This window comes from Bufo bufo, chromosome 1, assembly GCF_905171765.1.
Source record: "Bufo bufo chromosome 1, aBufBuf1.1, whole genome shotgun sequence".
Taxonomy (NCBI): Eukaryota; Metazoa; Chordata; class Amphibia; order Anura; family Bufonidae; genus Bufo; species Bufo bufo.
Genome location: NC_053389.1, coordinates 602,750,789 through 602,777,746, shown reverse-complemented (window position 1 = coordinate 602,777,746; position 26,958 = coordinate 602,750,789). Strand labels below are relative to the sequence as shown.

The following is a 26,958-nucleotide window of genomic DNA, read 5'->3' as shown; positions in this document are numbered from 1 at the left end:
GGTTAATAAAATAAACTTAAAAAGAAAAAAAAATGTGGATGCTGACAAAATGTGGAGCATTCATTCATTGTGTACAACATATGGCACACTCTCTGTTTGTATCTGTAGGCGCTCTCCTTATGGCAATTCGTCTTAAAGAAATGAACCCAGAAGAAACCATGACACTGACAAAGGCAATGGTGGACTCTGGCAGTGTACTAGAATGGCCAGAGAAATGGAAAGGTTTGTTAGTTGACAAACATTCTACAGGAGGAGTTGGGGACAAAGTAAGCCTACCGTTGGCTCCAGCACTCGCTGCCTGTGGTTGCAAGGTATTGTCCAATGTGCGTCAATGCATCCTCACATTTATAGCAACAGAGTACCAGACATTCAGTACTGCTGCCAAAATATAACATTCTGCTAATAACAACTCTAAAAGGGGTTGTTCTACAAAACATATTCTACATTTTTCAAACCAACCTGCACTCAGTTTAAATATTCAGCAGTCACCAGTCATATCTACTGTTAGAAGCTGTGGCACTTACAGGGAGAGAGCTGCAGCAGGAAGGACATGCCCCCGAGCTTTCCGCTAGCAGAATTAATTGGAGCAATGAATGTGGAGATCTCTGTATCCATGTGGGGTACAGGGCTGGTTCTAGCTTTGTTAGAAAGAAATATTGCCAATCGAAATTGCATCTTGTCCTGCAAAAAAACAAGCCCTCATACAGCTATGTGAACGGAAAAAAAGAGTTATAGCTTCTGCTGGGTCCCGAAGGGGTTAGTGTGTATGTTTTTATCATGTATATTTATGCATGTTCCTATATAATGTGCATGCACGTATGGATCAGATAGCAGTACTAAACAGTATGTGTGTGGTATGGAAACAACGTATGTGTGCAGTATAGTGTATATATGTGGTATAGTGGTACTATGTATGTGTACAAGTTAATAGTATTATCGATGTTTGTGTTATAACACTACTATGTATGTATTGATGGCAATCATATTGTAGCTGTAGTCCTGCATCCGTAATTGTGAATGTATTTTTACACTTCTTTTGTGTTAATTTGCATTATCACTTCTAAAATGTGTTAAAGGGGTTGTCCGAGTTATTAAAAAGCTTGCCAAAAGCCACTAAACCTCATCATAATGAGTCTAAACTAACTTGTTATCTCTACATTGTTTCCACTGTCGCAGCTCTGGTCCTTCTCGCAATGCTTATATGCAAGGCTGCAGCGGTAACATAGCTATGTACAGCATGTGACCACTGCAGCCAATCAATAGCCTCAGCGGTCTTGTGTTGTGTACTGCTGAATTCAGTGATTGGCTGCAGTAGTCGAGTGCAGAATGCAGGCACATCATCTCTGCAGTCACTACATTACTTCATGGCTGCAGTAGCAGGGAAGATCGGAGCAGCGGTACTAGAACTTGGTGTGTGTGTGTGTGTGTAACACGGAGTATAATTTTGTGTTACTTTAATGTCCTCACTACCATTAACTGAAAAAAAAAATACTCGGGCAAAAGTTACCTTTTTATGATGGGGGAGGGGCCACCACACTCTTAATGCTCATGTACACGACCGTATGTATTTTGCGGTCTGCAAAAAATGGATCCACAAAAAATACGGATGATGCTTGTGTGTATTCCATATTTTGCGGAACGGAACAGCTGGCCCCTAATAGAACAGTCCTATCCTTGTCCCTGATGCGGACAATAATAGGACGTGTTCTGTTTTTTTGCGGAATTGACATATGGAAACGGAATGCACACGGAGTAACTTCTGGGGCTTTTTTTGCGGACCCATTGAAATGAAAGGTCACGCATACGGTCTACAAAAAAAACCGGAACGGACACGGAAAGAAAATACGTTTGTGTGGATGAGCCATTAGCCCTAGATGCCTATAGTTACAACTCCAATAATACTGGTGAATACACTGCAAAGATTTCATTCGTTTGTAGCATTTCATCATCTTAACAGGAACCTGTCACTGTGAAACTGTAGTGCAATCTGCAGGCAGCATGTTAGAGAGCAGGAGAAGCTGAGCAGATTGACACATAGTTTTATGGGAAATGATTCAATATAACTTGTATTTCACTATTTAACGTCCTGCTCATTCTTGACTTTGAAGTCAAGTAGACGGTCCTATCAGTGATTGACAGCCTTCCATCTATGACTTTGTATACAGAAGTAGCTGTCAATCACTGATAGGACCACCTGCTTGACCAGAATGAGCAGGAATTTAAATGTATAAATTAAAAATTTTACTGAATATTTTCCCATAAAACCATATATCAGTCTGCTCAGCTCCTCCTGCTCTATAACAAGCTGCCTGCAGCTCAAATACCATGTTTAACATAACAGGTTCCCTTTAATACCTGTACATTTGGGTGTTAGTCAGACAATGCAAGAAATTGGATGGGGCGGCTCACCCTGCTTTAGGATTGCTATGGTGCTCGAACTGCAATTGATGCACCCAAATCAAGAGGTAGAAAAAATATAATAAAGAAATGTTATAAGAAAGAAATGTAGAAGGGCACTCAGCATAAGGAGTCACATCGAATCATGGAAGTTCAAACAATACGATTTATTGAACACGTCTAAAATAGACAATAAAACTAGTATGGTAAAAACAGCACTATATCAACACACCATAAATCATAACATAAAAGCAAATATCAGCAATGTCATGCATAAAATAGAGAGGGGGAATTCTACAAATAAAATGTCCAATACCACAAAAAAACACAGGTCAACGTTAAAGGTGAGTTGTATTCCTAGATATGCAATTGTGGGAATTTTCGATATTTCAAATTAAATATTTCGCTAAGACGATTATTTAACCCAAAATAATTAATTCGAAATATCGAAAATTCCCACAATTGCATATCTAGGAATACACCTCACCTTTAACGTTGACCTGCGGTTTTTTGTGGTATTGGACATTTTATTTGTAGAGTTCCCCCTCTCTATTTTATGCATGACATTGCTGATATTTGCTTTTATGTTATGTTTTATGGTGTGTTGATATAGTGCTGTTTTTACCATACTAGTTTTATTGTCTATTTTAGACGTGTTCAATAAATCGTATTGTTTGAACTTCCATGATTCGATGTGACTCCTTATGCTGAGTGCCCTTCTACATTTCGTTAGTCAGACAATAACATTGTCTGATTTCAGTTCAGAAATTTTTATTTAAGGCCTATAAAATCTGATATCTTAAAGATGATTTGTACATCATAGCAACACCTGCAGGGGCGGATTGGCCATAGACCTCACAGAGAAATTTCCTGGTGGACCGATACTTATGGGACTGCCTGAGCTCTCCTCACGGCTGCTGGCCAGGTACATAATGGTCTGATGCTCTCGGCATTAATTAGGCCAGCAGCCACAGGTGCCTCCTGTCCTCAAGACAGTGATACAGTTAAATACTGTGGCGAGGCACTGTTCTGAACTGTGGTATTAGCTTCTGTTGAGGCGGTATTTTGCACTACAGTATTGCTGGCCCCGCCTACTTCTGTTGTCCCTGCCTATTTGTGTTGGCCCTACCTTCTGTCAATTTGGACCCACCTACAACATGAGGCCACTTTTAGTTTTTTTTTCCAGGGCATTTTAAGTTCCCAGTCCACCCATGACATTGAACATATATAGGAATTCCATCAGAAAACAGTTTGGAGCATGATGTGTCATTTGTTGTCTTACTTAGACAATGTCACATGTACAAATAAGAGATTATCTCCATGGCCTTTCTGATCCAACATAGATTGATGATTGCATATTACGCCCCTCCATTCCTAAACTGTCTTGTTGTCTTTGTGTAAGGTTCCAATGATCAGTGGGCGAGGACTAGGGCACACTGGAGGAACTTTGGATAAGCTGGAGTCTATTCCAGGTTTCAGCACACAGCAGAGCCCAGAACAGGTACATGAAGAAAAAAAATCAAGTTAACGTGAAGTGTCAGTAAACAGATAAAAAAAGAAGGCGTCTACAATGACATAATCAAATATTTAAAGATTTAATAGAGAAATCAAATATACACAGACGTGGATAAAAAATTGTTGGTACCCTTCTGTTACAGGGGTTCTCTGTTAAAGATAAAAATTAAGATACTGAAAAAACATGTTATTATAAATAAACTCTTAAATGCCTTTAATTATTTAGAACGGCTCGTTTAGTCTAGGGGACAATCAGTGAATGAGCTAAAATGGCGGCTCTAAGATTTATGATCACAAAATCCGTCCTTCTCCTGACACTCCTGACACTATGTAAAGTCTGCCGGTCTCGGCACTGTGAAGCTGTACATTATGTGCAAATGACAGCTGAGATAACTGCTCCGCTGTGTCCCTGTGCTTCAGAAGGGAGTTTTCCTCATCCCGTACTCGGAGGCTGAAGGGTAGGAATGAGGACCAGATACGCTACTGTAGGGGGAGGGCCGTCATTACAAAACACTTCAGCCTGCGAGTACGGGCTGAGGAAAACTGCTTTCTGAACCACAGGGACACAGCGGAGCATTATCTCAGCTGTCATCTGCACATAATATACAGCTTTACAGTGTTTATACCGACAGACTTTACATAGGGCTCTGTGCTCTGCTTTCTCACACCGGCCGTCCTGCAGTGTCACGAGAAGGACGGATTTTATGATCATAAATCTAAGAGCTGCCATTTTAGATCCTCCACTGATTGTCCCCTAGACTAAATGAGCCATTATATATAATTAAGGGCATTTAAGAGTTTTTTTGTAATAACATGTTTTTTCAGTATTTTCATTCTTCTCTTTCCCAGAGAACCCCTTTAACGAAAGAAAAACCCACAAGGGTCACTGAAATAACTTGAAACTGACAAAAACTGCTCCAGCTGTCTCAGGTATGAAGGATGCCTTCTCCAGACTGTATGCTTCAGCTCTTTCCACAGATGTTCAATAGGATTTAGATCAGGGCTCGTAGAAGGCCCCTTCAGAATAGTCCAGTCCTTTGCTTTTAGCCTTTGCCTCATATGATCTTATGAGTGCGGAACAATAGTCCCGCGGGCGGACCGACGTCCACAGCATCATTGTAATCTATGATGCTGTGTGCTCCCGTGCGCACGATCAATGCCGCTCTGGGACATATGGCCCGCTCACGGACCGTATGTCTCAGAGGGCATACGGTCGTGTGCAAAGGCGCTTTCTTGGATGTTTTTAGCTGTGTGTTTTGAGTCATTATCCTGTTGGAGGACCATAACCTACGCCTGAGACCAAGCTTTCTGACACTGGGCCTCACATTTCGCTTCAGAATTCCTTGATAGTCATGAGATTCCATTGTACCCTGCCCGGATTCAAGACACCCTGTGACAAATGCGGCAAAGCAGCCCCAAAACATAAATGAGCCTCCTCCATGTTTCACAGTAGGTAAAATGTTCTTTTCTTTGTATCCTTCACTTTTGCATCTGTGAACACTGATGTGATTTGCCAAAACATTCCAGTCTCATCTGTCAAAAGTACATTCACTTGAAAGCTTTTTGGCTTGTCAATATGCATTTTGATAAATTCTAGTCTCACTTTTTTATGATTTGAATTCAACAGTGGTTTCCTCCATGGTAGTTTTCTATTTAGTCCACTTTGGCCACAACATCGACTGATGGTGCGATCTGACACTAATGTACCTTGGAGTTCACCTCTAATCTCTTTGGAAGTTGTTCTAGGCCCTTTGGTTACCATCTGTTCTTTCTCTTTCCGCTATTGAGATCCGTCACAGGATTTCTATAGCGCCGGAAAATGTTTCCGTTTTGGCCCCATTCATTGTCACGAAACGGAGTGCACCAGAATGCATTCCATTCAGTTTGGTTGCGTACCCATCACGCACAGAATAACGCTGCAAGCAGTGTTTTTTTGTCCGCGATGTGGTGCGGAGCAAGACGGATCCGTCATGACACACAATGTAAGTCAATGGGGACAGATACGTTTTCTCGGACACAAAAGAAAACATATCTGTCCCCCATTGACTTACAATGGTTTTAGAGACGGATCTGTCATGGCTATTTTAGAGATAATACAATCGGATCCGTTCATAACGGATGCAGACGGTTGTATTATCATGACAGAAGCTTTTCTGCTGATCCTTGACTGATCCAGCAGAAATGCTGGTGTGAAAGTAGCCTTATCCATCTCTTCAATGGTTTTAGAGACGGATCTGTCATGGCTATTTTAGAGATAATACAATCGGATCCGTTCATAACGGATGCAGACGGTTGTATTATCATGACGGAAGCTTTTCTGCTGATCATTGACAGATCCAGCAGAAATGCTGGTGTGAAAGTAGCCTTATCCATCTCTTCAATTTGTCATCAATTTTCCTTTTGCAGTCACGTCCAGGGAGGTTGGCTACAGTCCAGGAACATAAAGCTGTCTGGAGATGGTCTTATAGCCTTTACCTATAACATGTTTGTCTATAATTTTCATTCTAATCTCCTGAGACAACTCTCTCCTTAGCTTTCATTGGTCCATGTTCGGGCTGCTATACACAATGATACCAAACAGCCCAGTGACTACTTTTAACCCTTGAAATAGGCAGACTGACTGATAAAAAGTTTGAAGACACCTGTGATACTAACACCTTAGTTTAACATGTCCCAATGGTAAAATTCTTTTCTAGGGGTACATAATTTTTGCCCAGGCCAGTTTTATTTGTTTATTATTCTGTTGAACCACAATTCAAAAGCAATGTTTGACTCATTCATTGTTTTTTTTGCAAGTTATTTCAGTGACCATTGTTGGTTTTTCTTTCTTCAACAATAGGGTACCAACAATTTTTTTTCACGTTTGTACAATTTTTTTCTTTAAAGATGTATTCCTATCTTAAGCATTTATGTTATATCCACTCCATGCAATATATAAAAAAAAAAAACATAAGAGGGGCAAAAAGAGGGAGTTAAAACATAACCTTTAATATTATATTTTAAGACTACTGGTGAAAAGCACCTTAATGGATAAAAAAACAAAAGCGCACCATGTAGAATGCTTAAACGCTGTGGGACTGTGGTAATACTCCCAAAACGTAAAATTGAACGGTCTTACCGATGGTAGTGTGAGACAAACTTGTAAAAAGGACCGTCGGCCACCCAGTTGAACAGTTTAGCGTTCCAGTATTTCTTGTGGTCGACAGGTCATCGTCTCGCTTGGTCGTCTTTACAAGGCCCTGTGTGGACACGGCAGGAACAAATGTACAGTTCGCCTGTACTATGCAACCAGACTGGGGGCCTATTTCCCCAGACTGCGCCCCTCCACTGATGGGCTTGCAGCAACTCCGATACTTTTCCTTTCCTTCTGTCCACTGACTGTAAGGGTGTCACCTATTTATCAAATCCAGGGGTATATCTCCCCTGATGATTGACCACATGAAACGTGACACGTCGGGAATTACCTTATAGGGTTGATTAGGGACTCTGCCCGGGTCAGGGAAAGTGATCCGGACGGGGTCCCCCCTTTCGGGGCGGGTGCTCTGTGTAGACAGATAGGGTGCATATAGTCCCCCTCCCTTTTAACAGGGTCATCTAGGGACATTTGTTCCTGCCGTGTCCACACAGGGCCTTGTAAAGACGACCAAACGAGACGACGACCTGTCGACCACAAGAAATACTGGAAAGCTAAACTGTTCAACTGGGTGGCCGACGGTCCTTTTTACAAGTTTGTCTCACACTACCATCGGTAAGACCGTTCAATTTTACGTTTTGGGAGTATTACCACAGTCCCACAGCGTTTAAGCATTCTAAATGGTGCTCTTTTGTTTTTTTTAGGGTTATTTTCACCAGTAGTCTTAAAATATAATATTAAAGGTTATGTTTTAACTCCCTCTTTTTGCCCCTCTTATGTTTTTTTTTTATATACAAACTACAAATTGGCGTGGTATTAAAAAGCAGGAAGTGCTCAACCCCATATGCAGTGGTGCATCTATACAGGGGGGGGGGGGGGGGGGACAGATCCTGCACTTGTGGCCCGCTGCTAATGGCAATCCCCAGCAAAAACTCATACAATAGAGGATGCCTGCAGCGGACCACAAGTACCACAATGGACATCCTACACAGGATAGTAAATGTGTGGATGTGATAAACAGTAAAAATAATATAACAAAAACAAAGGCAAGTGCACTCTGCAGTCTTACTAACCCTCGTACTGGTGTAAAATTGAGAATTAGCCAACATATCCTGCTTGGAGGACATGTCTGAGCCCAAGCACCGTGCCAAGGTTTCTTAAGTAGCTCGGGACCTAACGCTAAACCTACTTGGGCCGTATGGGCAATACCAGGAGCCAGTGGGCGAATTACAGGAGCGCAAGGTCCGACTTAAAGGGAACCTGTCATGTGGATATTTGATTATAATCTAACTAATTATATACAATCATTAACTACTAAAAAGTACCTTAGATGTATTCACTTACTGGTGTGACAGATGGTTACCTCATAATATACACACAAAGATGCCACATGCCGCATGCTAATGAGCTGATTTGAGTCCAGTGTGATGTCAGTGAGTCCAGCGTTTATTTATTTCAGAGCTATAGCCACTCCCCTGCCCACCTGCTGCTGATTCATATGGAAAATAACTGTCAATCAGCAGCAGGTAGGCGGGGAGAGTCAGGAGCTCATGAATATTCAGGACTCATCATTATGAGCTGGAGCTTTTCAATACAAGATGTTGGCAGATTGACTGGGTCAATTAACCACCTCAGCCCCCAGTGCTTAAACACCCTGAAAGACCAGGCCACTTTTTACACTTCTGACCTACACTACTTTCACCGTTTATTGCTCGGTTATGCAACTTACCACCCAAATGAATTTTACCTCCTTTTCTTCTCACTAATAGAGCTTTCATTTGGTGGTATTTCATTGCTGCTGACATTTTTACTTTTTTTGTTATTAATCGAAATTTAACGATTTTTTTTGCAAAAAAATGACATTTTTCACTTTCAGTTGTAAAATTTTGCAAAAAAAACGAGATCCATATAGAAATTTTGCTCTAAATTTATTGTTCTACATGTCTTTGATAAAAAAAAAATGTTTGGGTAAAAAAAAAAATGGTTTGGGTAAAAGTTATAGCGTTTACAAACTATGGTACAAAAATGTGAATTTCCGCTTTTTGAAGCAGCTCTGACTTTCTGAGCACCTGTCATGTTTCCTGAGGTTCTACAATGCCCAGACAGTACAAACACCCCACAAATGACCCCATTTCGGAAAGTACACACCCTAAGGTATTCGCTGATGGGCATAGTGAGTTCATAGAACTTTTTATTTTTTGTCACAAGTTAGCGGAAAATGATGATTTTTTTTTTTTTTTTTTTTACAAAGTCTCATATTCCACTAACTTGTGACAAAAAATAAAAACTTCCATGAACTCACTATGCCCATCAGCGAATACCTTGGGGTCTCTTCTTTCCAAAATGGGGTCACTTGTGGGGTAGTTATACTGCCCTGGCATTCTAGGGGCCCAAATGTGTGGTAAGGAGTTTGAAATCAAATTCTGTAAAAAATGACCTGTGAAATCCGAAAGGTGCTCTTTGGAATATGGGCCCCTTTGCCCACCTAGGCTGCAAAAAAGTGTCACACATCTGGTATCTCTGTATTCAGGAGAAGTTGAGGAATGTGTTTTGGGGTGTCTTTTTACATATACCCATGCTGGGTGAGATAAATATCTTGGTCAAATGCCAACTTTGTATAAAAAAATGGGAAAAGTTGTCTTTTGCCAAGATATTTCTCTCACCCAGCATGGGTATATGTAAAATGACACCCCAAAACACATTCCCCAACTTCTCCTGAGTACGGAGATACCAGATGTGTGACACTTTTTTGCAGCCTAGGTGGGCAAAGGGGCCCATATTCCAAAGAGCACCTTTCGGATTTCACAGGTCATTTTTTACAGAATTTGATTTCAAACTCCTTACCACACATTTGGGCCCCTAGAATGCCAGGGCAGTATAACTACCCCACAAGTGACCCCATTTTGGAAAGAAGACACCCCAAGGTATTCCGTGAGGGGCATGGCAAGTTCCTAGAATTTTTTATTTTTTGTCACAAGTTAGTGGAAAATGATGATTTTTTTTTTGATTTTTTTTCATACAAAGTCTCATATTCCACTAACTTGTGACAAAAAATAAAAACTTCCATGAACTCACTATGCCCATCAGCGAATACCTTGGGGTCTCTTCTTTCCAAAATGGGGTCACTTGTGGGGTAGTTATACTGCCCTGGCATTCTAGGGGCCCAAATGTGTGGTAAGGAGTTTGAAATCAAATTCTGTAAAAAATGACATGTGAAATCCGAAAGGTGCTCTTTGGAATATGGGCCCCTTTGCCCACCTAGGCTGCAAAAAAGTGTCACACATCTGGTATCTCTGTATTCAGGAGAAGTTGAGGAATGTGTTTTGGGGTGTCTTTTTACATATACCCATGCTGGGTGAGATAAATATCTTGGTCAAATGCCAACTTTGTATAAAAAAATGGGAAAAGTTGTCTTTTGCCAAGATATTTCTCTCACCCAGCATGGGTATATGTAAAATGACACCCCAAAACACATTCCCCAACTTCTCCTGAGTACGGAGATACCAGATGTGTGACACTTTTTTGCAGCCTAGGTGGGCAAAGGGGCCCATATTCCAAAGAGCACCTTTCGGATTTCACAGGTCATTTTTTACAGAATTTGATTTCAAACTCCTTACCACACATTTGGGCCCCTAGAATGCCAGGGCAGTATAACTACCCCACAAGTGACCCCATTTTGGAAAGAAGAGACCCCAAGGTATTCGCTGATGGGCATAGTGAGTTCATGGAAGTTTTTATTTTTTGTCACAAGTTAGTGGAATATGAGACTTTGTATGAAAAAAAAAAAATAAAAAATCAGCATTTTCCACTAACTTGTGACAAAAAATAAAAAATTCTAGGAACTCGCCATGCCCCTCACGGAATACCTTGGGGTGTCTTCTTTCCAAAATGGGGTCACTTGTGGGGTAGTTATACTGCCCTGGCATTTTCCAGGGGCCCTAATGTGTGGTAAGTAGGTAAATGACCTGTGAAATCCTAAAGGTGCTCTTTGGAATATGGGCCCCTTTGCCCACCTAGGCTGCAAAAAAGTGTCACACATGTGGTATCGCCGTATTCAAGAGAAGTTGGGGAATGTGTTTTGGGGTGTCATTTTACATATACCCTTGCTGGGTGAGAGAAATATCTTGGCAAAAGACAACTTTTCCCATTTTTTTATACAAAGTTGGCATTTGACCAAGATATTTCTCTCACCCAGCATGGGTATATGTAAAATGACACCCCAAAACACATTCCCCAACTTCTCCTGAGTACGGCGATACCAGATGTGTGACACTTTTTTGCAGCCTAGATGCGCAAAGGTGCCCAAATTCCATTTAGGAGGGCATTTTTAGACATTTGGATACCAGAATTCTTCTCACGCTTTGGGGCCCCTAGAATGCCAGGGCAGTATAAATACCCCACATGTGACCCCATTTTGGAAAGAAGACACCCCAAGGTATTCAATGAGGGGCATGGCGAGTTCATAGAAATTTTTTTTTTTTGGCACAAGTTAGCGGAAATTTATATTTTTAATTTTTTTCTCACAAAGTCTCCCGTTCCGCTAACTTGGGACAAAAATTTCAATCTTTCATGGACTCAATATGCCCCTCACGGAATACCTGGGGGTGTCTTCTTTCCGAAATGGGGTCACATGTGGGGTATTTATACTGCCCTGGCATTCTAGGGGCCCTAAAGCGTGAGAAGAAGTCTGGAATATAAATGTCTAAAAAAATTTACGCATTTGGATTCCGTGAGGGGTATGGGGAGTTCATGTGAGATTTAATTTTTTGACACAAGTTAGTGGAATATGAGACTTTGTAAGAAAAAAAAAAAATAATTCCGCTAACTTGGGCCAAAAAAATGTCTGAATGGAGCCTTACAGAGGGTGATCAATGACAGGGGGGTGATCAATGACGGGGGGGTGATCAATGACGGGGGGGTGATCAGGGAGTCTACATGGGGTGATAACCACAGTCATTGATCACGCCCGTGTAAGGCTTCATTCAGACGTCCGTATGCGTTTTGCGGATCCGATCCATCTATCAGTGCATCCGTAAAAATCATGCGGACATCTGAATGGAGCTTTACAGGGGTGTGATCAATGACAGGGGTGTAATCAATGACAGGGGGGTGATCAGGGAGTCTATATGGGGTGATAACCACAGTCATTGATCATGCCCCTGTAAGGCTTCATTCAGACGTCCGGATGCGTTTTGCGGATCCGATCCATCTATCAGTGCATCCGTAAAAATCATGCGGACATCTGAATGGAGCTTTACAGGGGTGTGATCAATGACAGGGGTGTAATCAATGACAGGGGGGTGATCAGGGAGTCTATATGGGGTGATAACCACAGTCATTGATCATGCCCCTGTAAGGCTTCATTCAGACGTCCGGATGCGTTTTGCGGATCCGATCCATCTATCAGTGCATCCGTAAAAATCATGCGGACATCTGAATGGAGCTTTACAGGGGGGTAATCAATGACAGGGGGGTAATCAATGACAGGGGGGTGATCAGGGAGTCTATATGGGGTGATCACCACAGTCATTGATCACGCCCCTGTAAGGCTTCATTCAGACGTCCGGATGCGTTTTGCGGATCCGATCCATCTATCAGTGCATCCGTAAAAATCATGCGGACATCTGAATGGAGCTTTACAGGGGTGTGATCAATGACAGGGGTGTAATCAATGACAGGGGGGTGATCAGGGAGTCTATATGGGGTGATAACCACAGTCATTGATCATGCCCCTGTAAGGCTTCATTCAGACGTCCGGATGCGTTTTGCGGATCCGATCCATCTATCAGTGCATCCGTAAAAATCATGCGGACATCTGAATGGAGCTTTACAGGGGTGTGATCAATGACAGGGGTGTAATCAATGACAGGGGGGTGATCAGGGAGTCTATATGGGGTGATAACCACAGTCATTGATCATGCCCCTGTAAGGCTTCATTCAGACGTCCGGATGCGTTTTGCGGATCCGATCCATCTATCAGTGCATCCGTAAAAATCATGCGGACATCTGAATGGAGCTTTACAGGGGTGTAATCAATGACAGGGGGGTGATCAGGGAGTCTATATGGGGTGATAACCACAGTCATTGATCATGCCCCTGTAAGGCTTCATTCAGACGTCCGGATGCGTTTTGCGGATCCGATCCATCTATCAGTGCATCCGTAAAAATCATGCGGACATCTGAATGGAGCTTTACAGGGGGGTAATCAATGACAGGGGGGTAATCAATGACAGGGGGGTGATCAGGGAGTCTATATGGGGTGATCACCACAGTCATTGATCACGCCCCTGTAAGGCTTCATTCAGACGTCCGGATGCGTTTTGCGGATCCGATCCATCTATCAGTGCATCCGTAAAAATCATGCGGACATCTGAATGGAGCTTTACAGGGGTGTGATCAATGACAGGGGTGTAATCAATGACAGGGGGGTGATCAGGGAGTCTATATGGGGTGATAACCACAGTCATTGATCACGCCCCTGTAAGGCTTCATTCAGACGTCCGGATGCGTTTTGCGGATCCGATCCATCTATCAGTGGATCCGTAAAAATCATGCGGACGTCTGAATGGAGCTTTACAGGGGGTTGATCAATGACAGGGGGGTAATCAATGACAGGGGGGTGATCAGGGAGTCTATATGGGGTGATCAGGGGCTAATAAGGGGTTAATAAGTGACGGGGGTGGGGTGTAGTGTAGTGTAGTGGTGCTTGGTGCTACTTTACTGAGCTACCTGTGTCCTCTGGTGGTCGATCCAAACAAAGGGGACCACCAGAGGACCAGGTAGCAGGTATATTAGACGCTGTTATCAAAACAGCGTCTAATATACCTGTTAGGGGTTAAAAAAAACACATCTCCAGCCTGCCAGCGAACGATCGCCGCTGGCAGGCTGGAGATCAACTCTCTTACCTTCCGTTCCTGTGAGCGCGCGCGCCTGTGTGCGCGTTCACAGGAAATCTCGCGTCTCGCGAGAGGACGCGCCGGCGCGTCCAGGAGGAATAAATCAACCACCTCCAGGACGCGTCTGTGCGTACAGCGGTCCGGAGGTGGTTAAAGAAAGTGACCCAGCATTTTGCTAAGAGAATCAGTCACTTATTTATGTTGCCCTTAGTTAGGACACCATAAAACTGGTGACAGGTTCCTTTTAAAGCAATCTCCTAGTAACCTCCAGCATGTGACCATGCATAGAATGGGAGGAGGGAGAGAGCTCTGAGCCCCACCCAAGACTGGCTGATATAGCCTGGGCCTCACATGTGCACCAGAATGCTGCCTGTGGATGGAAATAAAGGCACATTCAGACTAGGAGTTTCTACACCTCCAAAAAATTCAAAATACAAACTACAAATTGGCGTGGTATTAAAAAGCAGGAAGTACTCAACCCCATATGAAGTGGTGCATCTATACAGGGGGGGGGGGGGGGCAGATCCTGCTCTTGTACCCGCTGCTAATGGCAATCCCCAGCATAAATGCATACAATGGAGGATGCCTGCAGCGGACCACAAGTACCACGATGGACATCCTACACAGGATAGAAAATGTGCGGATGTGATAAACAGTAAAAATAATATAACAAAAACAAAGACAGGTGCACTCTGCGGTCTTACTAACCCTCGTACTGGTGTAAAATTGATATCACAGAAAAAATATAGCTACCAATTTTAAAATTTAACTTTTACTAAATGATATTTAAAAGAGCGTCATTCCAAATATTCCATGATATTATATTTGTAAGCCAGACTAAAATGAAGCTAAACCCACCTCTAGCATTAGGGTAGCAAGAGGATAGTTGTTAATTATAGGTAAGAAAGAAATGGCACTTACGATTTGAAGATATCCTTGTAAGGTAGATGTGTTATAAGTGCGGGCTAAAGGTTGGATATCCTTATAGGTACCTGGTAACTAGACCCTTTACTTACCCCTACATGACCCTAAGGTGCTTTCTCACAGTGGGCTGCTTGTTTTTAAGGAAAAGGTGGATTGTCCTATAATTGATGGTGAAATGTCCCGACGCGTTTCCCCAAGTAAAGAACTTGGTTCGTCAGGGGACTTTATATTCCCATAGCCGAAAGATGGTGACTAAAGATTCTGGCGGTAACAGAGGCTGATGATATGCAACCCCTTGTGTATTAAGACAGAGTTTAAATAGCGGACTTTTGGCGCCAGATATTTAGTAACGCCCCCTCTGACTCATGGGTGAGTGATGTCTCAGTGGGTGTGTTGTTGTGCCGGTATTCTCATTGGTGTTAACACTGGGTGCCACATACGTGACGTACCTGTTGTCCGGCCTCGCTATTCTCTATTACGCCGATGCCCCGATACGTCACATCCGGTCATGTGATCTCAAGATTTTGGCATCATGTGATCGCTACTTCCTATCTGTGGAACGCAAACAGATGCAAGTTTGTGGAACGCATCGCCTGATACTGGTTTTTGTTTCCACTCAGATCACTTCGGTATTGTAATAATGTTATCTTATAACTCCTATGGGCTAAAACTCTGCAATTAGATGTCAATGAAGGAAGTTAAGATGGAATAAAGATGTTTTCATCAATATTTTAGTTTGATAAAGGGAAAGTGATGCGATATATAAGACTATTAGAACCTATTCCGGCTCCGATATAATCTGGATTCCTAGTCATATCTATTTTTTATGGATCCCATGTTTATAGTCACATAACTGGAGACTTTACTAAAAAGGAGGGAGGAGTGAATTTAGATAAAGCATGTGTAGGAGATTTGTTCATTGAGTCCATGGGGGTGAATGGTTCTTAATCTATAGATCCACTGGGCTTCTTTTTTCAAGATTCTGTTATCCCAGTCTCCACCCCTAGGTGACTGTCTGACCACCTCAACCACTTGAAATTTTAGTATTTTGGCATCTCCACTGTGGTGTTCATTTACATGGCGTGCTATAGGTTTATCCCTTTTATTTCTGATATCTCCCAGATGTTCACATACCCTTCTTCTAAATTCGCGTTTGGTTTTCCCAACGTAACTTAGAGGAGGAACGGTTGATCTTAGAAAAAGCCTCCAATCATCTGAACTCATTGATTGAATCTGCATTGAATCACAAAGCAGATCCAGAGTTTGGCCGACGGGAGAGCACACTTAGGACAAATATTGAGAGATATCAGACAATCTTAAAGGATCGAAAACATAGACAATTCATTCGTGATTTAGGGGATTTTCGTGAGAAACGGGCTTTTAACATTCTACAAACATACCCCCAGGAATCTGCACAAACTGACATATCATCTACTGACCCCGAATCCTCCGATACGGAGAGAGGGGTGCCACCCTTTCGGGGCAGAGGTAATAGTAGTAGGGGAAGAGGTAGAAACAAAAAATGGCCATCAAAGTCAAATCGGGGATACTCACGAACCCCCTATCAAAACCAGCAAACACGATCAGGGGACCAACCATGCTTACCCATAGCATGTTCTTCGTCCTCCTCCTCAATATCCTCTGGCTCCCTAATTCCAGTGTCAACCCAGAACACTTTTTTAGGAATGACAAGTGGGGGAAACCAGTTCCCATATCAACTAAGGGACAGGGAACCAGCCCCCTCACAACAAGGAAACAGGACAAAATAATACCCTCTCAGAATCAAGTCATTAACCTTACGGACAAACTACTAACAGAACAGGAGAAGGACCTCCTAAGTAGGGGCCTCTCATTTGTCCCGGTTACAAATTTTAATTCGTTTGAGTGGGTTAAAGATATCAATCTTTTTGTCCGTAAGCTTAAATGGCGCAAGTTCTTTAAAACTCATGATGAGGAAGAATGCCAAAAATTAGGTATCGCCAGATCTGATCTAGAGGGTGTACGGATCCTGAATTCCCTATTAGATGATAATGAACAAACTCGCGGCCTAGGTCCTTTTACCGATTTAAAACAAAAAAGTAAAAAAACACCACCTCCCCAGGATACTCTAGTTATAGATCTATTTTGTAAACTGGTGACAGACCAACTGACAAAACTAGAGAGATCAGAGAGAACTAAAATCAGTAATTTGAGTAGAGATGAGATGCAGGCCCTTATTAAACTGGAAAAAGACCCTAAGATCATACTGAAGCCATCTGATAAAGGTGGAAATGTGGTTATTATGGACCATAATATATATCGGGATATGTGTCTATGTCTACTAAATGAAATCACATGTTATGCCATCTTGCCCGCCAACCCTACGGTTAAATTTAACATGGAGTTAGAGACCATACTGATTCAGGCACTTGATGATAGATTAATATCAAAGGAAGAAATGGGCCATATGTTATCCATTTATCCCCAAATTCCAACCTTTTATGCACTCCCCAAGATCCACAAGGGCTATCCACCATTAAAAGGACGACCAATTGTCTCTGGTATAGATTCCATTACGTATCGGGTCAGTACCTATATTGACAAAATTCTGAGACCCTTTGTCCTCTCGCTGCCGTCCCATATTAGAGATACCACAGACTTATTACTCAAAATTGAGAATGTTGAGGTGGCAGATACCACCTATTTGGCCTCTATCGATGTAGAGGCATTATATACCAGCATTCCCCATTCCTGGGGGGTTACTGCAACGAGACATTATCTGAGTACTCGTGGTACCCAATACCAGCATCATTCCGAATTTGTCGTCAAAATTCTGGAATTCGTTTTATCGCACAATTATTTTCTGTTTGAGACACGTTTCTACCACCAGCTCAGGGGCACAGCGATAGGTAGCGCATGTGCGCCCAGTTACGCTAATTTGTTCCTGGGCTGGTGGGAGGACACGCTGGTATTTAATGAGTCATGTCGTCGATGGGCCCCCAATATCACATATTGGGGCCGCTACATCGATGACGTGTTCATCTTATGGGACGGCAGTAGAGAGGAATTCTCAGAGTTTGTGAAACATCTCAACATCAATGATATAGGGTTGAAGTTTACGTCTGAGATTGACCACGAAACGCTGGCATTCCTGGATGTCCGTATAACCAAACGTCTGGGTGAGTTATGTACTGAGACCTATAGGAAGGCCACTTCTACCAACAGTTTGCTTCAATGGGACAGTTACCATCCACTGAGCCTGAAACGAGGCATCCCCAGGGGGCAATATTTGCGCATGAAAAGGAACTGTTCATCTTATTCCGCTTTCCATAAACAATCTGCAGATTTACGTGGTAGATTCCAACAGCGAGGATATCCTGATCAGATACTAAGGGCGGCATTCTAACAAGCCAATCAGAGAGATCGGCACTCTCTACTTGCGACAAATGTCTCTCATTGTCATACTGACACCACAACCAGAATTGTTGGCACCTATGACAAACAGAATCAGAGGGTAAGAGATATCCTGAAAAATAACTGGGAGATCCTACTCTCTGATCCTGACATAGCTGAGTTCTTACCAACTACCCCCATTATCACTTATAGACGTGGTAGGTCACTTCGGGATAGGCTAATACACAGCCATTATCAGAAGCCACCCAGTGACCCCACCTGGTTTGGAAATAGACCTCCAGGAACCTTCAAATGTGGAAACAACTGTGTGTGCTGCCCATATATATTAAAATCTAACTCCTTCTCTAGCAGTAGTACGGGCAGAGTATATCAGACCCAAGGAGTAGTATATATGTGTTCTTGTACCTGCCCACTAAGTTACGTTGGGAAAACCAAACGCGAATTTAGAAGAAGGGTATGTGAACATCTGGGAGATATCAGAAATAAAAGGGATAAACCTATAGCACGCCATGTAAATGAACACCACAGTGGAGATGCCAAAATACTAAAATTTCAAGTGGTTGAGGTGGTCAGACAGTCACCTAGGGGTGGAGACTGGGATAACAGAATCTTGAAAAAAGAAGCCCAGTGGATCTATAGATTAAGAACCATTCACCCCCATGGACTCAATGAACAAATCTCCTACACATGCTTTATCTAAATTCACTCCTCCCTCCTTTTTAGTAAAGTCTCCAGTTATGTGACTATAAACATGGGATCCATAAAAAATAGATATGACTAGGAATCCAGATTATATCGGAGCCAGAATAGGTTCTAATAGTCTTATATATCGCATCACTTTCCCTTTATCAAACTAAAATATTGATGAAAACATCTTTATTCCATCTTAACTTCCTTCATTAACATCTAATTGCAGAGTTTTAGCCCATAGGAGTTATAAGATAACATTATTACAATACCGAAGTGATCTGAGTGGAAACAAAAACCAGTATCAGGCGATGCGTTCCACAAACTGGCATCTGTTTGCGTTCCACAGATAGGAAGTAGCGATCACATGATGCCAAAATCTTGAGATCACATGACCGGATGTGACGTATCGGGGCATTGGCGTAATAGAGAATAGCGAGGCCGGACAATAGGTACATCACGTATGTGGCACCCAGTGTTAACACCAATGAGAATACCGGCACAACAACACACCCACTGAGACATCACTCACCCATGAGTCAGAGGGGGCGTTACTAAATATCTGGCGCCAAAAGTCCGCTATTTAAACTCTGTCTTAATACACAAGGGGTTGCATATCATCAGCCTCTGTTACCGCCAGAATCTTTAGCCACCATCTTTCGGCTATGGGAATATAAAGTCCCCTGACGAACCAAGTTCTTTACTTGGGGAAACGCGTCGGGACATTTCACCATCAATTATAGGACAATCCACCTTGTCCTTAAAAACAAGCAGCCCACTGTGAGAAAGCACCTTAGGGTCATGTAGGGGTAAGTAAAGGGTCTAGTTACCAGGTACCTATAAGGATATCCAACCTTTAGCCCGCACTTATAACACATCTACCTTACAAGGATATCTTCAAATCGTAAGTGCCATTTCTTTCTTACCTATAATTAACAACTATCCTCTTGTTACCCTAATGCTAGAGGTGGGTTTAGCTTCATTTTAGTCTGGCTTACAAATATAATATCATGGAATATTTGGAATGACGCTCTTTTAAATATCATTTAGTAAAAGTAAAATTTTAAAATTGGTAGCTATATTTTTTCTGTGATATTATTGATGATAGCTTGCCACTATAATATATGACACCCTGTGATTGTGGTGTAAAATTGAGCAGGATCTGCCCCCCCCCCCCCCTTCCCCGTATAGATGCACCACTTTTTCCTGCTTTTTAATACCACACCAATTTGTAGTTTGTATTTTGAATTTTTTGGAGGTGTAGAAACTCCTAGTCTGAATGTGCCTTTATTTCCATCCACAGGCAGCATTCTGGGGCATATGTGAGGCCCGGGTTTTTGATATATTGCCTTGATTTTGGGCGATTTTTTTGCAATCAGTCATTTTTTTGTATCCATTCATAGTACTGTTCTATATCCACTCCATGACATCCATATGCATTGTACACTTCCACTAATATGTCAGTAAGAGACCTTGTATTTTGTTTGCAGATGCTGGAAATCCTAAAATCTGTGGGTTGCTGCATTGTTGGACAATCAAAGAACCTTGTACCAGCTGATAAGATCTTTTATGAGATGCGAGATGTGACAGGAACAGTAGACAGTCTGCCACTTATAACAGGTTATCCTACAAATGCTATTCTGTTTTTCCACATAATCTTGTCCCAATTGACAAGATTATATTTCCTAGATAGAATTAACGGAGGAGAAGAAAGCTGGAAGTGTGCGCAAGTGTACTAGTGACACATTTTTTTCTGTTTTTATTTTCTGATAGTATAGGTTTTTGTCTTTATGTCTGTGCAGAGGTCATTGTGCAGGAAGGAGGAGGTTGTGATGTGTGACTTTTATCTATTGTGAATGGTGGACCCAGTGTTATCTATATATAGAGGATACCTTTCATTGTAATCATGCCAGTGATGATAATGAGATGACTCAGTGGTCAGAGTGAAAACTGCAGGATTTAAGGATTATTTTATTTCCCTTTAAGCATACACTAAGCCCAGTCATTTCTCCCCTCAGATCCCCCAGTCAATGGTGACCACTGTATCTGAGGGCTCAGACAGAGAGACACAGTGAAATCGTAGGACTCCAATTGGTTGCCATGACATTCTAGGGCCTTGTGAAGGCTCCCAATTCTGTCATAGTCAGCTGCCTGCAGAGCAATGACAGAGACACTGTCTGACAGGCAGCCTGTCAGAATCCCATAGACTGCAAAAATATACTATCGCATGTACAAGTCCCCTAAAGGGACTAAACATTACAATTAAAAAGTAAAAAAAGTTTTTTTAAATGTATAAAACATGATATTAAAAAAAAAGATATTAAAAATTCAAATCACCACCATTGCCCAATTTTATATTTCAAATATTTAAAAATAACTTAATGGGTATCGCCGCATCCAAAAATTTCCAAACTATTAAATCTAGAAAATATTTTTCTGTGCGGTGAATATCACCCAACAAAAATTCTATATAAAGTGATCAAAAAGTCATATGTACTCCAAAAAGGTACCAATAAAATCTACAGCTTACACAAAAACAAGCTCTCACGCAGCTCTATAGTCCGAAATATAAAACAGTATCAAAATATTGTGATGCAAAGAATGCAATTATTTTTTTTAAGTAGTAAAACATAATAAAAAATATAATAAATTTAGTATCTCCATAATCGTACCCTTTAGAATAAGGTTGTCATGTTATTTTTTAGCATACAGGAAACACTGTAAAAACAAAACCCAGAAAACCTTGGTGGAATTGCCATTTTAATCCAATTTTCAATTTTACCCCACAAAGGATTTTTTTTTTCCATTTTCTAATTCAACCTGCAGGAGAGTAAACAGAGCTATTAAAATATATACAACTTGTACCACAAAAACCAAACCCTCATACGGCTATGTGAATGGAAAAGAAAAAAATGATGGATCATGGAAAGTGAGGAATTGAAAATGAAAATATTAAAATAGGCTGTGTCCTAAAAGGGTTAAATAGTGCATATGGTACACTTATTTTCCCCTCGCTCTAGTACAGGGAAGGGAAACAAGATATTTCATTATTTCAGCTCTCTCTACTGGGATAAAAATCTGCAAAAATGCACTTCTTGGACCACACAACATGCAGCCCACGGCTCATGCACTTATTGTCAACAACATGATTAAAAGCCCCCTGAGCATTATTGCTCATACTATACCAACCTCCCTATAACCTTCAATGCATGCTGTTTGTAAATCAGTATAGATATACCATTGTCTTTGACACTGGCTTTTTTCATGCAGCTTCTATCATGAGTAAAAAGGTGGCCGAGAGTCTTTCTGCTTTAATACTGGATGTAAAGTTTGGTGCAGCAGCTCAAAGTCCAACCATAGAAGAAGCAAAGCATCTTGCACATAGTCTTGTAAGTGTTCTTACATCTATAGGAGTGTACAGTATCTCAAGTATTTTCAATTACTTAAATTCAGATTTTCATGTAGGACCTCTTTTTTACCAGGTAGATGTTGGCGACTCTCTGGGAATCCCTACAATTGCTCTTCTTACTAACATGGATACTCCCATTGGTCGCTGTGTGGGAAACAGCCTTGAAGTCATAGAAGCCCTAGAGTGTTTGGAGGGACGAGGGCCTGAAGACCTCAGAGAGCTAGTGCTGCGTGCAGGTCCTATAATCTATTTCCCGTCTGCCACAACTGCAATATGTTCTTATATTTTAAGAGTCAATGAATGATGCATACAACTATACATGGAATTAGTCAGTTAAGAACAGCTACCACGCTTGTACTATATGCACATTGTAAAAAAAAAAAAAGTAATCTGCAAAATACTATATATTTGTGTCAGAAGTTGTGCTTTTTTAATTTTTTGAATAATGATACAGCCATTTTATTTGATACTTTTGTGTTGATTATTTTTCTTCTCTATATTGCGGGACACTATAGTCCCCAGAACCACAACAGCTAAATGTAGTAGTTCTGGTGGCTATAAAATGTCTCTGCAAGCTTTTTAATGTAAACACTGCCTTTTCTGAAAAAGTCAGAATTTACATTTCTGCCAAGGAACACCTGTAGTGACCACTCATCAGACGGCCTCTAGAGGTGCTTCCTAGTCCAGTGTTGTACAACCTGCAACACTGTCATTCACGCTAGATGCTCCTCATAGAAATGCATTGATTCAAAGCATCTCTATGAAGCCACGCATGCGCAATAGCCTCCCAATGCTTCCTATGGGAAAGCAGTGGGTTGGCTATGATATACTCACACACTGCATATTCCTGTGCATTGTATTGCTGAGGTGATCTGTGATACACTCACACACTGCACATCCCTGTGACTTATATTGCTGTAGAGCTTGCGATACTCACACACTGCACTTTTCTATGCAGTTTATTAATGAGGTGATCTGTGATGTACTTGCACATCGCACATTACTGTGAGTTGTATTGCTGTGGGGCTATGTGATACGCTGAGTCTGAGATTCACGTGTGTTGTGGTGGAGGGCGTGATTATTTTTTTAAAATTAGTAAACACTTGTTTTGAACTTAGTGAAGAGAAATTCTGTACCAAGTGTAGGTGATGTGGGCGGCGAGATATGTGAGTGGGGCTGTGTGTGGGTGGGGACACAGGGGCCCCATAATCTCCTATTGCCCGGGGGACCCATGAGTTGTCAGTCCGCCAATGGCTGATAGTATTAATGTTCCAGGAGGAACACCCAGCTATCATTGTATTCATAAATGTCCAGGAGGAATAATGAAGGTACATATGTACTCAGATGATCCAGCATTTTTATTTCATGGGGAATAAACCAGACATGTCAGGAGAGTTAACAGTTTAAGGAAATAGTGAAATTATTATTTATTTTTCAGTGACTAGGAAAGAAAAAAAATTTAAGGTGTTTTCCAATTTCTAGATTCTGATGACCTATCCTCAGAATAGGTTATCAATATCGAATTTGTTGGGGTCCAACATCCGTCACCCCCACTGTCAGCTGTTCTCATTAGTCGCTGGCTCCATAAACAACACAGCAGATAGAGCTAGAGGCAGAAAACTCTGTCCACTGTTTAGTGGCCATGCCGGGTTCTGCAGCTCAGCTCCCATTCATGATTGGTGGGGGTGCTGGGTGTCAGACCCCCACTGATTTGATATTGATGATGACCTATCCTAAACATATGTCACCAGTATCTATAGACTTTATATCCCCTTTAAGCAGCACTGCCTGTCAGAATAAAATTAATATTCACACTATTCCTTATAGTGAAGGCCGGAGGTCTGCCTCCAGCATTTCCAAATAGGCTGTGCTTCTCTGGAGCAGCCTGCTGGTGAATGTTAGTATAGCACTGATAAAAAAAAATACATTGCATAACCTATATGAGGTGCCCGGGCATTGGGTGGGTCATTATAGGGGCTGGATAACCCCTTTAAAGCCCAAAACAACCTGGTCACTAAGGGGTAAAGGATTAAACTATACATAAGCACATTTTCGTGTACTCCTGTATGTATAGGTGGCAGTCTCCTCTGGCTTTGTGGAAAGACTGATTCAGAAACACAAGGAGCAGAAAAAATTGCCGAAGTCTTACTTGATGGATCTGCACTGCAATGTTTCCGAAAGATGCTGGAAGCACAGGGTGTGAAACCTGACATAGCAAGGACTCTTAGCTCCAGCAGCGAATTGGGAAAAGCATCTAATGTAGAAGAACTTAAAGTTCCCAAAACAGGTCAGCATATAGTTAAGCTTATGGTACCTCAATACCAAGATGTATAAAAAATATTGTATTTGCAGAGTATTAAAATATAATGTAGGTATATATATATTATTAAAAACATACGTTGCAGGAAATGTTACTATGAAACATAAATGTAGAAGCGGCAATTAGTCTTATTACATAATGAGCTCACTAGCTGCAGTATATATATATATATATATATATACAGTACAGACCAAAAGTTTGGACACACCTTCTCATTCAAAGAGTTTTCTTTATTTTCATGACTATGAAAATTGTAGATTCACACTGAAGGCATCAAAACTATGAATTAACATATGTGGAATTATATACATAACAAACAAGTGTGAAACAACTGAAAATATGTCATATTCTAGGTTCTTCAAAGTAGCCACCTTTTGCTTTGATTACTGCTTTGCACACTCTTGGCATTCTCTTGATGAGCTTCAAGAGGTAGTCCCCTGAAATGGTTTTCACTTCACAGGTGTGCCCTGTCAGGTTTAATAAGTGGGATTTCTTGCCGTATAAATGGGGTTGGGACCATCAGTTTCATTGAGGAGAAGTCAGGTGGAAACACAGCTGATAGTCCTACTGAATAGACTGTTAGAATTTGTATTATGGCAAGAAAAAAGCAGCTAAGTAAAGAAAAACGAGTGGCCAGGGGAAAGGTCACCACCTAGTGAATCCCTAAACTGAGCCCTGACTACTATCAGTATGAACAGACCTCGATGGTAGGAATGTTCATACACAGGAACCTAGAGCCCTATCTGACCCTAAAGGGCCCTGGAAACAGTGTCAGGACAAAAAAGTCCTGTTCCTTCCCAGCTGAAGGAACAGGAAACTCCCTCAGGCCTAATACCAAAAGATAGGGGAATACAACGAACAAGAAATAAGGAAAAAACACTTAACTCCAAATAACGCGGACGAGCAGGAACTCAGAGGAGAACTAACACCAGCACTTCCACAACCAAAAAGGAGCTATCAACTGCATAGCATGATGGGTGAGACCAGATTAAATTAAGGAGCTGGAATGACCACTTACATATACAGTACAGACCAAAAGTTTGGACACACCTTCTCATTCAAAGAGTTTTCTTTATTTTCATGACTATGAAAATTGTAGATTCACACTGAAGGCATCAAAACTATGAATTAACATATGTGGAATTATATACATAACAAACAAGTGGGAAACAACTTAAAATATGTCATATTCTAGGTTCTTCAAAGTAGCCACCTTTTGCTTTGATTACTGCTTTGCACACTCTTGGCATTCTCTTGATGAGCTTCAAGAGGTAGTCCCCTGAAATGGTTTTCACTTCACAGGTGTGCCCTGTCAGGTTTAATAAGTGGGATTTCTTGCCGTATAAATGGGGTTGGGACCATCAGTTGCATTGAGGAGAAGTCAGGTGGATACACAGCTGATAGTCCTACTGAATAGACTGTTAGAATTTGTATTATGGCAAGAAAAAAGCAGCTAAGTAAAGAAAAACGAGTGGCCATCATTACTTTAAGAAATTAAGGTCAGTCAGTCAGCCGAAAAATTGCGAAAACTTTGAAAGTAAGGGCTATTTGACCATGAAAGAGAGTGATGGGGTGCTGCGCCAGATGACCTACATTGATGTAAAAAATACAAAGCATCCAATAATCAGTCAAACAATAATGTGTGGTGCTGGTTACAGAAAAAACAGACCAGAGCAATTTATTGATCAATGAAACACGCATAAGAGATGTGATCATTGAGTCCTGACGGGCGGACTGTACCAATGTGCAGCCAATGGGGAGTCCGGCGGGGCGAATCAATCGCTTGTTCACCCGCCGGGCTCCCCATTGGCTGCACATCCGCTCAGTCCGTCCTGGGGGCGTGTCTATATCCCCCATTTATACCGGCGTTCCAGTGGCCGCTTCACGGCTGTCATAGCGCCGATTCAATTTAATTAAGCTGCATGTATACTGTACGTGATTACAGCAACAATTAGGCTTGAGCGAATAGAGCTTTAAATCATAGATCCGAAAGTCGATTAGTTAGAAAACTTTGTTGGTAATTCATACAAAAATGAAAAAAGAGAGATAAGTTTTCCTAAAAATTATGAGCCCTGGGAGGCTAGAGGAAGTTATATATCAACTTTCAGGGCAATTGGAGAAACTTTGGTTCAGCCAAAACCAATTCGGGTCTGAACCAAACTTTTTCAAAAATTCTGCGAACCGGACCTGAAACGAATCTCTAATTCTTACCTTAAATAATCGCAAGGTATCTAGGCCTTGAGGGAGCAAAACAGCCCTAAACCTCGATGGTTTCTTCACAATT

General features: G+C 41.6%; 1 protein-coding gene across 1 annotated transcript in view; it reads left to right on the top strand.

Moving 5' to 3' along the window:
- The window catches only part of LOC120985553 (thymidine phosphorylase), a 92,519-nt gene that overhangs the window by 57,619 nt on the left and 7,942 nt on the right, over positions 1-26,958 (top strand). The window contains exons 4-9 of the mRNA XM_040413560.1: positions 109-311; positions 3,800-3,898; positions 20,436-20,565; positions 22,216-22,334; positions 22,428-22,590; positions 24,429-24,641. Coding sequence (XP_040269494.1) covers positions 109-311; positions 3,800-3,898; positions 20,436-20,565; positions 22,216-22,334; positions 22,428-22,590; positions 24,429-24,641 — 927 coding nt within the window. The remainder of the gene's footprint in view (positions 1-108; positions 312-3,799; positions 3,899-20,435; positions 20,566-22,215; positions 22,335-22,427; positions 22,591-24,428; positions 24,642-26,958) is intronic.